Consider the following 13,600-nt stretch of genomic DNA (forward strand, 5'->3'; position numbering starts at 1 on the left):
GAATAACACCACAGATCTTCATAAATCAAGCTATCAGCTGTGTATTTTTATTTAATTATGTTCAGACCTACAGGCCATGCAAAATATAGGAAATTTTTTTTATTAGTCAGCACCTAAGTACATTCAAGTTGCACAACTCTTTCCAAAAACAGTAAAAGCAATTTTTAGCCATCAACATCTGCTAGAGCATCAGCGTAGTTACAATAAAGTCAAACTTCCATTATAGTTAATTAACAGTATCATCTGCAACACTTGAAAGAATTAACAAGTCATTATTTCCTGAATGGTTCATACAATTAATAAGCCAAAACAACTGTACTGCTTGTGGGAGTGATTTTAAAAGTATATGCCAGTCTTGGAAAGCTTCAGCTTTTCACTCATTTTGTCTGTTGAAATAAAAAGATAGAACAATAGGTAAATAAGAGAGCACAGGTTTGTACAGAGCTAAGAAAGAAACAAACTCTTCAGAATCTCTAAAAGAAAGGAGTTACTCTTGCTAAAATCGAGTGTCCAATATAACTGCTACAAATCTAATACTAATAAGAGTTTAAAAACCTATTTTAAGTGGAATGCAGCTTCTTGTGCTCCTGGCAAGACCACGCAACCAGAGTTTCTTAGAATAGAAATGAACGTAACTTCCTATCTTTCTCCGAGCACGTTAAAGCTACTGCATGAGGCACCTGGTGAGCTCAAGCCCTTTGACTTTTTCTGCACATTCACCAGACAGAACCCTCAAAGGATGCTAATATTCAGTCGCCTGTGAACTGCTGTCACAAATTAAGCACGGTCTTCCGTGGTGCCAAGTACGTGTGAAACGTATCGCAGTAGTGGGACCGCTAAAAATAATACCTAAAACATTCACAGAGGGAACCTCTGTCTCTACGTCCCAACAACACCCCCCCTTCCTCTCTGACAAAGCACTTCTCCTAAGATCATCTCCAAGGGTTTTGCTAACAAAGTCGACACTTAACTCTCTCTAAAACAACAAGGGAAGGTATTTACCCAAGGTCGATAAGCAAACCAAGGGGACAATCAGGAATTCAGACCAGGTCACCTGCGTGCCACTGCAGTGCTTTGTCCCTCAGTGACTCTTCAGCTGAAATTTTTATTTAAGTACAAGTAGCTAGGAGTACCAGCATGCTACTCACACCTCTTCACTTCACAGTTCTGATCCACGTCTGGTACTTATCTGGAAGCGCAGCGCTCATGAGCGTGGTATACACTGTGTTACTGGTAGGGAAAGAGCAAAAGAGCGAGTGACATTCCAAAGGCAAGAAGATTGATTTACAAAACTAGCAAAGCAGCAGAACAAATTTTAGTGGAAACAAATGTTCTGCTTAGGTACAGAAGCGTTAGAAAAAGTGGCAAAGAGACTGATAAAAATGAAGGCTGCTGGCACAAATTTTTAGTATTTTTTTCCCCACAGCAAAAGAACTGTACTTCAACATCCATTTGATCACTGTATTAAAAAATCAGTATCGCTCATCTTAGCAGTCACACAGATATAATCTTCTCCTTTCCAAATTTCCTCACGTTTACAAGACAGAGGAAAGGAGGTCCTGGTATTAACTTTGAAGAAGCCATTGCCAAGCTCTAATGCAAACAACCGATCCAGGGTATATACCGAGCTCCACATAAAACAAAACAGGATGACCTGCAAAGGTGCAGTCTGTGGAACAATGCAGAATCATAATGGAATACTGAAAATAAATCTCTCTTCAAAAATCCAGTAAATGGTACCTAAAAGCTATGTCCCCATTTACTGGTGTTTTTTTTTTTCCTTTTTACACATCAAGCAGCACTACATCAGAAACTCCAGAGAAAGCCATTTGCAGCGTTAACACAGATCCAAAAGTGAAAAGCACAAATGACTCGGCAGAAAGTCCCGCCGCTCCTGTGAGCAGTCATTTGTTTCACTACTACAAAGGAACTTCCCATTACTAGACTGGGCCTAACAAAGTAGTTTCTTGGCTAGAGCAGCAGACCAAAGAGGAAGAGTGCTGCGGAAGTGCAGAGTGCCACGGGCACAAGCTGAAATCTAAGCTGGGAAACGGCAAGAAACTCAGGCAGACGGATAGGAAAATCCTAAGCAAGTTTGTGGTTGACTTTTAAGTGGCCTGAGGCATGGCGGGAGGCACTGATTAACATCTCTGAATCTAATACTTACTTGTTTAAGACTGGCTTCACTGACAACACCTGTACAGAAAGTTTGAAGAGTTGTCATTTTGGTAAATGAAGAGGGAAGTAAAAGGCTATTTAGAAACAGCAGTACAATGAAGTTATGCAAAGGAATAATGCAAAGTCAAGGATTTCTCTTGCTGGTTTTGTTTGTTTGTTTTTCTTTAAACATCAAACCATTTTACAAAAATATTTTTAAAAAGCCCACTGAAATATGCAACCTTTAGGTTCTCAAAACTAACTGGTAAACATCACTCATGTTTAACACTATCTGCTTCCTGTAATGTTTACAATTGTGCTTGAAATAAGGAACTGCACAAAGATGATGGTGATGGGATTCACCTCCTGCACTTTCCTCTTGGAGCGGCAGACTATTAGGAAATGCCTACGCAAGGTAGTTCAGAAACATTTTAACAAACTTATCGGTCTTAAACTCTGCAGAGACGGGTGTGCGGTACACGTTTTTCACGATGCCTTCCTTGCACAGCTTTTAAATCCCTGACGAGAATGCCACTGCACTTCTGCTTTGAAAAAGAATTTTAAGTCCAAGTCACAATTCAGAATTTAAAAGAAATACCTTAAAGAGTGTATCAAAATTGATGTTCTGCTGTCCAGTAGCATTGAGAGCTTTGATGGCTGCAGTTCTGCAGGGAAACAACGCAGTATCGTTAAACACACTTCAGTGTTCCAAAGGTTACAAAGCACCAACACGAGTAATTTCTCATTAAATGCCTTTCCATTGAAATGCTTGCTTTGGCCTAAAATAATCGAGTTCTGTGTGACTGAATCTAGTCTCACATTGCTGAAGCTCCTCTATTACTACACCATTGAGTACGGACCAACGGGCAATCTGCCAACAGCTTTTTGCATACTATACAACCTAAAGATTGTATGATGTCTGCGAGCACTTTCCTAGTGCCATCAAATACTTTTTCACTGTGAATCTAAATCCTTCAACTTCTACTAAACCTTGCTTTATAAGGAAATTTTTGGTACATGCTTTATCCTTGCAATTTCTCATCTTTCATGCCATTCAGTGCCACACAGACTTTCCTCTGACACATGTGAATATCACTCCTCGTTCCCTTTTGAGTGGTATTACAGAACTGAACAAGCTGCCAGCTCAACAAGCTAACACCTGCTCAGAGAAGAACACACCCAAGTCTCTAAGCTTTTCAAAAGAAAAGTGTTATCTCACCACAGAGCTCCAAATTAGATTTACCTTCGATCATCAAAAGGAGGAGGGGTAGTCCAATGGTCATAGTTCGTCTCCACACGAAACCACCTGTAACACAATACACAAACACAAAAACAAACAAAAGGTCAATCAGCGGGTCATTAATAAAGGCCAAGAATCAGTATCTCTGTATTGCCAAAAGGAAAAAAAAAACACCCTCCCTCAAAAGCCTCTTTCCTGTGTCTGGTGTAAACTGAAGGGATCCTATACACACAGCAGCCTTTGCCATAAACTACTGAACACAAATGAAAAAAGAGCAATCTCTGAGCTCCTGCTGGTGTCAGTGGCAAAACTACTACTGACTACAATAAAAGCAAGATCAGACCTGTGAAGAGATGATCGGAGGAAAGATTACGGGTACGCGTACGATGCAGCCTGCAGCATACAGTTCGGAGTACACGGAGCCAACAGGCCCTCTGGCTGTTGCCAAGCCCGTATTTACTGGCTGACTGCAGTCACTATGAGCCATTTTTCACAGCAGGGCAACTATTTAGGATCTCCTTCATCTACTAAGCCAGTGATTTCACAAAATTGATAGGAACAGTTATTTCTGAGCCTTCAACCTTTCTGCCACATTGGGTCAAAACTAATTTCCAAGTGCTGAATTTACTGGTGCAAGACTTGACAGACAGGAAAAGTTCTCAATTCTTGTCTCCTTTGGAATCCGGCTGAAAATTAAACACATAGAGATGCTTCTTCCACCCCTGACCCTCTGGGCTGCCCCAGCCTGACAGGGTGGTGCGATTCCTTCTCGAAGAGAAGGGTCTGGGGTTCCTTTCAGAGGCTTTCAAGCTTTCCCTCTCCAGCTATAAGCATTATTAAGAGATGAGCCTGGGTCTGGCAAGAAAATTGTGTCACTAACCCTGCCTATCACTCAGGAGGGAACAAGAAAAAAGCAAAATAAAACATTTTTTTCTACTTACGCTCCACCTAAAGGATCAAGAGGCCAGAGATCTGCTGGCCCTCTTCTATTCCTCGTTATGACCATGCCTTCTTTGGGCGAAACGCCTCCTACAATATAGTAAACTTCAGCAATGATGGGAATGCTTGCTAGTCTGAGAACAGCTGACTGAAAGTCCTCTGCTCTGCTCAGGGTCTAATGCAAAAAGGGAGATCACAGTGAAAGAAAGATCACGGAGCATGGTCAAGCACAAAAACAAGCACTGGGACATCTTAAAAAGAAAAGGTCCAGCTTTTTTGAAAATGGCAATTGCCGCTGAAGTGCTACTTGAAACAATTTCTCTGAAAATAGAAATTGTTTTCCAAACCGACTAGCATATGAACATGAAACATGTATGACTAGTAAATGAACTCATTAATCCCACCTTTGCAAATATTCAAAGAAAACAGTAAATTTACACACGCAAAGATATGTACACATATGTATATGGTGAAAAGCTGAATGGCAGATTTTCAGCTTTTTTCAAAGACAGAGGCCTGTCCATGCTCTGCAAATTCAGTCCTCACCAAGGTCTTCCAACATGCACGATGGGATAGATCAAAGTGGATGAAAGGGGTGGAAAAATCCCCCACTCCACATCCTTGTCTTGCCAGTGCTTTAAGAGGACTTAGGTAACAATGGTGAATAAGGCAGAGGCATTGCTTACAGCAAGCCTGGCTTCTCCTGCCATAACCAGGTGGCCAACTTAGCATAAAACGACAGTTCCACCACAGCCAGGGAAGCTACTGTTTTCAGGCACAGGGCCACAACCTACTAAAGTACATCTTCAAAAACGAAGGCTGTGCAGGAACTGAAAACCAATACGGAGAGCATGCCTCAAACAAAATTGTTCAGGGAAAGCCCTGGAAAACAATTAATTATTTGTGACAGCAACACTGCAGCTAGTAGTTTTGAGTCACAGCCTGAAGTCACATCTCAAACTCAAAAAGTATGAACAATAAAGCCTCCAGTAGACATTGCAGTTCTGCAGGGAGCTAACGTACAAACCATTTAATTCATATTTACTGTAATTCACAAATCTGAGAAGGAGCAGACCTCTTTTATCTCAGTAGTACCCTAACACAATACCATAAAACGTGCTATACAAAACACCACTCTTAACTCCTGCCGCTCACCAGCGAGTTCTGCATTTTTAATACGGTAACACATCAAACGTAGTGTAAAATAACCAGTGAGCCAGACACTAACCATCTAAGACCGCAGCTGCCTCAATTTCTTGAATTACCAATCACAGCTACCTGAAATACTCCCTAGGAAGGCAGTCTGCACAGCTTCTCACAGACTTTTGGCATTGATTAGAGATCACCCCCCTGAAGGACTGCAGTTCCCTCTCATGACGTATATGACAACGCTGACAATTTGGGGACAACACATATTCCCTCTTACAAAATGCATTTACTTAGCAATTTATTGAATTTTCTGTGAAACTAAAAGTTGTAACATCAAACTTACCAAGAGTTTGTAAGTACAAATTACATCTCTATGAAATATGAGAAAGTAACTCAGCGCACTTACGTCTCGGACAAGCCAGCTGACAGGGTAATTCCGATTCAGAAAAGCAGCTATTGCATTTTCCCACCATCTACCGCCCTCTGGACAAAAAAGAAAAATTACTATACGTGCATGTTACATACGCTCTGTGAAATCTATCCTCCCGCCTTCCTTTCTTCTCTGTGTCCCATCTCTAGCCCTGCAATCTTTTCTTCTACCGCATTACACAAGATCGGTGCAACAAATGCTTTAATTCTCTAACTATACCGCTATCATAAAAACATCAAAGTTAGGCAGCTTATACCAAACCGAAAAAGCACACCCCGTCTCAAACTCATCAGAGCCTCTGTACCATCTTGAGCTTATCGGCACTGTTTAGAACACTGAATGCTCATAGTGCTCCTTTTCTTTTGTATTACTTCACTGATATCTACACAGAAAATATGTAGGATGTGCTGCATCACCAGCCTAACACACCCTGGCGAGCCCTCATTTTACAAAACTTGTCTTTCAAGTGATCAGTTCTCTGTATCATTAGATTTGGGTACCGAAGCACCACAGAAAGCTAAATCCTCAGTGAAACAGGGCAGCTGCCTATCAGCATAAAATGTCAGCATTTCAGGAGAGGGGCTAACAAAGAACCTAACATCTAACTGGAACTACAGGTGAAATATAAATAGACGCCATAATCCCAGCTGAAGTTCAACCAGGGCAGCTGGATTAACACCCCTGCTTTCCAGAAAGCATCTCAGCGTTATCTTAGCTTTTTGGTGTCTTCCGAGAGGTACAATATTTCTGTGACCAGTGCCATAAGAGGGTGCCATACATGGTAGGGAGTCTGAGACACAGCGGACAATAAAGACGACAGTGTTCAGCACTGTACAGAGAATACGCAGTATCTCTCCGAACTTGTCAGCGCTAGCAGTTTCAATCAAAAATGATCACATTCCTTCCCGTACTGATAACTTGCTAGCTGCTCAGTTTGTAAACCATTTTTATTCATAGCTGAATGACAAGCAATGAAGAGTCAAAGGTGACTGTAACAGGGACTAGCACTTTGAAACACGTATTTCTAAAAGGACTGTAGGTCTATTCATATAACAGTCTACATCTGTCAGCTCAGATATTAGCATTAATCACCTCATTATCCATCTTACTGAAATATTACAACAGGAAAAATTACACAGAAATCGTGAAACAGCTAAAAAGAGGTAGTGGTGGTGTTTCTGCGTTACTGGAGAAAATTAGGAGAACTAAGAAAAACAGAAGGTCAAGTTGATAATTATTCATACGCCAAAACCAGAAAAAGCCAGGAGAAACAATATGCTTGTCACTTGACAGACCTTCACCCTCATTTAAAGTCATCCCCCTTTCAGCTATCGTTCACATGCTGGTTTCCCTGAATTTTTAGTTCAGTTGTACAGCAACAGATGAATCTGCAAGCAGTCAGCAACAACTGATTTCAAGGAGCAGAGCATGCGTCGAGTGAATTACTACTGTCTGTAGTTAAAAAGGGACTGAAGTCGAGGTGCGCAGGTGGATGACGGCACATCAGCTCCTGACGGACAAGAGGGGCCCATCACGCACAGAAGTTTGCGGGACTTGATTTCCCTATCAGAATCGGGAGAACAGAATGGGTTTGTGCACGGACTCAACCACCTTACCGTTGTCTCAGATGATCCTTATCTTAAGCACACTGCTGAGAAACAGCAGGGAGAACAGGACAGCACCGGTTTCGTCCCCAAATTGTGCCTGTACACAGACACAGGACTTGGGTCCGCAAGATTTACTAAATCAAGCCTTTTGCAAAGGCTCGATACGCTTAAGACTTTATTTCCAAGGTGCTGTTCGTATGAACTAAAAGCAGCTTGCATCTCTCGCTATCAGCACAGGACAATCCAGTTTTGAAAGGATTAAATAACTACACTAGCATCAGAAGCAGGCTCTTACAAAAATATGAGTGTACACTGTGGAAAGAATCTCGTGAATGCAACAAAGCAGTATTAACAAAGGAAACAGGAATCAAAAGGTACATGTGCTCCATAGTAGAATCCCTACTCAGAGAGATAACGAATATATATAACATATACAGTGAATAGTGTTTGCATAGCATCTAAAAAAAATTTCAAAAACTAAAGACAGAAGAAAAAAAAAAAGATTAAAAGAAAAATTATTACCACAACCACAAGTGAAAAATAAACATTTATTTTAGATGTTGGTTCCAACTCGGACTACATTGTTTCCAGTTCTAACAAACAGCTAATCAAGAACAGCAAAAAGCATCTACTTCTTAAAAAGAACAGAAAAAAAGAGGGGAAGGGACAGAAGAGGCAAACCCAAGCTCTGAGTTGGACATAGCTATCAAGACCTGTGAAACCGAAGCGCTGATGGAAAAGGCGGTGACCCTTCCTCTGCCTTCCTGACTGTTACAAGCCCTTCTGTTGTCAAGTTTTAGTTCTCAGTAGTGACATCTCTCAACTTTCCCCTACTACCAGTCTTGTCCACAGCCACCTTCCCAGTATCTCCATGCATTCTCTCCAGCCCTGCTGCCTTTCCCTTAGATCTCTCGGTCTTACGCTTCTCTCGCCATCCTCTCTTTCAAGCTGCCTTACAAGGACCGAGTAACATGGAATACAGAGGAGGGGACAGAGAATTAGGAAAGCAGCTGTTGATTTGCTATACACAACTGCATCTTTTTCTCTCAACCCCTACTCTGCCATCTCCAATCGTGTCTCTTGAACAGACGACCTTATTTTGTCTCTTAAGGCTTTCCCCAAGGTTCTCTGTCTCCTTTCACATTTTTCAAGCTCAGATAACACTGTGCTGATACACAAGGTCTTTCTCCTATGCAGCAGCCAATAACTATCAGCATGTGTGCTTTTACCCCCCGAGGGCCAGAGAAGTCGTTGCATTTCAGCTCCTTCCTGGCAACCTTCATTGTATTTTTCCCTCTGGGAGAAAGCGAGAGAAGGGCCAGAGCAGGCAACAATCAATGGAAATAGCGTACGTAACGTCAAGTGTGGAGGACACATTTATTTTACCTCGTTCGTCACCGGAGATCGTGAACTTGTGTGGACTCTGTCCGGTCCACAAGCCTACATATCCAAGAAACGTGGTGCCTTGATACGCTATCTGAAACCAGGAAACATGCAGCATTTTAGCATTCTGCAACAGAACACTACTTACAATATAGGCAACATTCTGCAAGCTGGATCCTCTACTTCTTCCTGTGACTTTCATACCTTGGGTTGCTCTCAAGCACTCTTCCTTAAATTACAGTAAAACTTGCAAAGTAAATTTATAAAAAGACTCTGAGGACCAAAATTCACTGCATTTAATTTGTTAATGATCACCAACTGCCACAAAAGTTTTGCTCAAGTTAGCAAGTACCCAAGGAAGAAACAAAGAATTCCCCATTTGCAAAACGGACTAATGAATATTAAGAAAATCACACTAACAAGGACTGCACTAGCAACTAGTTCATTTTTGGAAATTTTCATCTAACACACACAAGTTGGTCACAAAAATTAACAAGGCCTTAGAAGAAAGCCTTAGAATCAGTCCATGCCAAAACTGATCTCTTGCCTATATCCTCTAGTATTTCTTTTCTTCTTTAACATCTCCTTCCCAATAATGATCTTGAGATACCAGATAATGTAGTTCTATTTGTTCCAGTTTATCACCACAAACTGGATGTCCAGAAAACAAAGAAAACCAGCATTCATCCCGCATTCCCAGAGAGAGGGACTGTGGTGCTCTAATAATCCAGAAAACTTGGGACAGGAGCCTGTCCTGGTTTCAGCTGGGACAGAGTTAATTTTCTTCCTAGTAGCTGGTATAGCGCCGTGTTTTGGATTTAGGATGAGAACAATGTTGATAACGGACTGATGTTTCAGTTGCTGCTGAGCAGTGCTTACACCAGTCAAGGACTTTTCAGCTTCCCATGCTCTGCCCGGTGCACAAGAAGCTGGGAGGGGGCACAGCCAGGACGGCTGGCCCACACTGGCCGAAGGGCTGTTCCATACCATAAAACGTCGTGCCCAGTATATGAACTGGGGCGAGTCGGTCAGGAGGCAGCAATCGCTGCTCGGAGACGGGCTGGGCATCGGCCAGTGGGTGGCGAGCAACTGCATGGTGCATCACTTGTTTTGATATTCTTTTACATCATTTTTATTATTATCTTCTGTTCCTCTGCTGTCCTATTAAACTGTCTTTATCTCAACCCATGGGTTTTACTTTTTTTCCCCCGATTCTCTCCCCCATCCCACTGGGGGGACAGAAAAACCACAACAGAACCACACTGCTACACTAAATCCCGCTGCCTACGCAGCTGTACGACCATACCCCGTTCCTTCACGGAATGCCCCCCAGCCACGTCAGCCACAGATCATACCTGCCCACTCTTTATAAACTGCACGTCAATTGTAATCTTGCTTAATATATCGACAAAGTCGTAATCCAGGTTCCGACCATGGTAAATGTTTCCTTTGTCATCCTGAGCGACAATACTAGTACAGAACCTTCAGAAACAAAAAGGAGAAAGAATCATTTAAGAAAAAGCTATGACAATGCTTTCAATATTGTAGTTGAACTAGCTCAGCGTTTCAGGAGGAGTAACTGAGTGTATCTTCTGCAAAGTATTTTACTAATGTAAGCATACGGATAGCAGTTTGCATTAACACTTATGCTTCCCAAGCTGAGAGAACAATCTTATCCTATACTTTTTGATAAAATTTCTTACAGGTTTTAATTTCAAACTGGGCGGGGGGGGGGGGGGGGGGAGAGGATGGACAACACACACAGAATAGTTTGACTGAAGCTCTGCATACCTACACATCACTACAATACCGTATATGACTTATGCACGATATCCATATGGGAAAGTCCTTCCCCACAGAGTCTAACATACAAAACTGCACAATACTTAACTTATCGTGTCCCACCTGGTTCAGAAAGTCCAAAGCCGCACTACTGTCCGCATCGGGACGGATATTACAGAGCAGGTGGGAAGCAGCATTTCCACTTTGGGAAAAAAGTCATTATTTCATTTTACTTCTTTTCTAAATTGAGATGAAGAGCTGACATCTAAAAACATCCACAAAGTATCAGTCTGAAACTTTCTGGATTTCATTTTGACAACTATAGATTATTTCATTTCAATTTGGACCCCGTTTATATATTTAATCACAACTAGATTATAAGTTCAAACAAAGTCCTTCCAAACTGAAAACATCAGTTGTTGTTCTAGTGTCGGCCATTTCAGTAGTAGTCTAGCCCCTTCTCTGAAATTCCTTTCTCAATAACAATTTCAGTTTCATTGAAACAAACTTTTCTATGAAGTAGATTGAATTAGCAGGGAATTCAAAATTTATTTTCTCTGGAGTTAATGAGTTTGTCATTCCAATGATGCATAGGACCGTATTTCAAAACTGTAAAGGTAAAAAATTTCACAAGTAGTTTTTTCCTGTTTGATGTTTTTTATTTAGTATCGTTAAAGCTGAGGAACTGAAAATTTCATGGGCCTTACCAGGGCTAAAAATGGTAAGCGTCCTCTGTGAAATACTACAAAAGCTAGCATTTAAATGACTCTCTTATCCAATATTAATCCTTATTTTAAAAAAAAGAGCACTTTCAGTATCACACCTTAAGAAAAATAATAATCAAAATGCATACAAGTGGCTGTATGCACCTGGTTTTTTTATTAAAACCTACATGGAGGTTTGTTGTTTGTTTTTTTTTTTTTAAGATCCTCACAGGCAAGACTAAGTGTTTATTCATCTCCTGCACATCCTTCTAGGGCAAAAAAAGGACAATGAAACTGAGTATTTTTTCCACTGAGGTTTTGTTTGCTGTCATAAAGATATTACGTCCATTTTGCATTGTGCAAGTCAAAAAAATTATTTTATACAGTCATTGTGAACATTCATCCAGAAAATTGTTTGGAAGCAAGTCTATCTCAGATGAACGGTTAAAATAATTAGTTGCAATGTTATTTTTCTCGTTTCCTTTTCGGTCTAATACGACAATTTAAATGACAAGAGTACATTACGTGATCTTTGAAGATAAATGAACCCAAATACTTTGAACAGATGGCACTTCCTTTTTAGCAGAGCTTATTTTATACAGATATACATATGCAAAAACGTAACAGCTACATGTTACCGTTACTAACAAAAAAACGCTCTATGTTTCTTGTTCAATTCAGGGTACAAACTGCCAAACGGGAACGAAACCTTCCAGCTGAACACACGATACGGTATGAGAACGAACAGTGCAGATCATCTGCCACGGGTCTTCACCTGCCTTTGTGTGTGCTCTCCCACGCCGAACTAAAAGGAACCTCTACGTCCATTTCTACCAGATTCTGTAAGTACCAGACACTTACGCAGTAGATTCATAGGCGAAGTTAAGCAGGACTCCATCTCCGAGACTGACTCCCAGTGCTTTGCACAGTCCCAGAATTTCCCCCGCGAAGGGTTGCGGCATGAAGAACTCCAATTCTGCCGCTATCAGCCGGATAACTTCATGGGCCCATTTTGGTACCCTTTCACTGCAAAACACACTCAAGGCATTAGCCGAGAACGAGAGACAAAAAGGTTTGCACCTTACACCCAGCAGTCAGGTACTCGAGGAGCCTGCCGCTTCTCCCATCAGCCTGTCCCAGCCGGTACCGACCGCCTGTCTCCGACATCCCTGCATCCCATCCCTCGCCCAATCTCATCACCTTCTGCACATCCCCAAAAGCAGCCTGCACAACTCGAGCAAAACATTCAGCACAGGCTTTCTACTTGTAAAATTTTTTTATTCCTGCCAGGGATCTCCCTAGTCCATCCCCTGACAGGTTCCTAAGCGTGTGCATAATGCGGTAGTACCGCGTTAACGCTCAAAGAGACCCCGAATTTTTGAGTTCAGAGCAGTTCGGCAGCCGCGCAGCATCGCGTCGCCCTCCTCCTTCAGGCCCGGCAGCAGCGGGTCTGCGGGGGGACGAGGAGGGCTGGGAAAAGCGGGCCCCGGCCCGGTCCCGCTCCCGGCACGGCGGCGGGAGGGGCGGCGGGCCCGGGGCTGCCCCGCCGGCCGCTGGAGCGGGGCGGGAGGGCTGTCTGACGGGCCGGCGGCCATTTCACACCCCCCGAGCCGCCCCGTCCCGTCCCGTCCCGCACTCACTCGATGACCCGTGCGACGGCGGCGCGCAGGAAGGCGGGATCGAAGTGCCGCAGCACCGGCAGCCACCGCTCCTCGGCGGGGCTGTCCAGGCTGACGTTGCACAGCAGCGGGGCCGCCGCGGGGGGAGCCGGGGCCGCCGCTACCGCCCCGCACAGCAGCACCAGTAGCACCCGCAGCCGGCAGCCCATGGCGCTGGACGCGGCCGCCGGCCGGCAGCCCGGCCCTCAGCCTCCCCGCAGCGGTAGGGACCGCCCCCGCCGCGCTGGGGCGGCCCACGGGGAAGGGCCGGGACATGGCGGCAGCGGCCCAGGGCGCTGCGGACGGGGACCGCCCTCCTCCCGCGGCCTAGCGGCCGTCCTCCAGCCCGCCGGGCGGGAAGGCCGGCGCATCGCCTCAGAGAAAGCGAGTGGGCCGCGCTCCCTGCGGGCGGCCGCCCTGCTCCCTCCCCGGGGTGCCGAGCGGCCGGCCTCCCCTCGGGGCCCCCCACCTGCGCTGTCCAGTAGTGACTACAGGTAGGACACCATGGACGGAGAGTAACGTAAACACAACGCAAAATTAAGAGGCAAAAA

General features: G+C 43.7%; 1 protein-coding gene across 3 annotated transcripts; it reads right to left on the bottom strand.

Moving 5' to 3' along the window:
* Window positions 1-25: 25 nt before the first annotated feature.
* NAAA (N-acylethanolamine acid amidase) lies at window positions 26-13,310 on the bottom strand. 3 transcript variants are annotated; one of them, XR_015699887.1, is made up of 11 exons: window positions 13,032-13,310; window positions 12,253-12,417; window positions 10,261-10,387; window positions 8,909-8,999; window positions 5,892-5,968; window positions 4,339-4,511; window positions 3,401-3,463; window positions 2,756-2,822; window positions 2,168-2,196; window positions 1,055-1,230; window positions 26-386 (listed from the first exon to the last, which is right to left on the bottom strand). XR_015699887.1 is itself a non-coding variant. In XM_087737192.1 (11 exons), exons 1-10 carry the CDS (start codon window positions 13,217-13,219, stop codon window positions 1,155-1,157), a joined length of 1,056 nt encoding a protein of 351 aa, XP_087593318.1. In that variant the 5' UTR covers window positions 13,220-13,310; the 3' UTR covers window positions 26-386; window positions 1,151-1,154. The 3 variants fall into 3 exon arrangements, 2 of the variants coding, with proteins under 2 accessions (XP_087593318.1, XP_087593319.1); XM_087737192.1 differs by having other exon boundaries at window positions 1,151-1,230; XM_087737193.1 differs by lacking the exon at window positions 1,055-1,230.
* Window positions 13,311-13,600: the final 290 nt, after the last annotated feature.

This window comes from Nipponia nippon, unplaced genomic scaffold (genome assembly GCF_047370975.1).
Source record: "Nipponia nippon isolate SJK-2023a ecotype South Korea unplaced genomic scaffold, ASM4737097v1 scaffold_6, whole genome shotgun sequence".
Lineage (NCBI taxonomy): Eukaryota > Metazoa > Chordata > Aves > Pelecaniformes > Threskiornithidae > Nipponia > Nipponia nippon.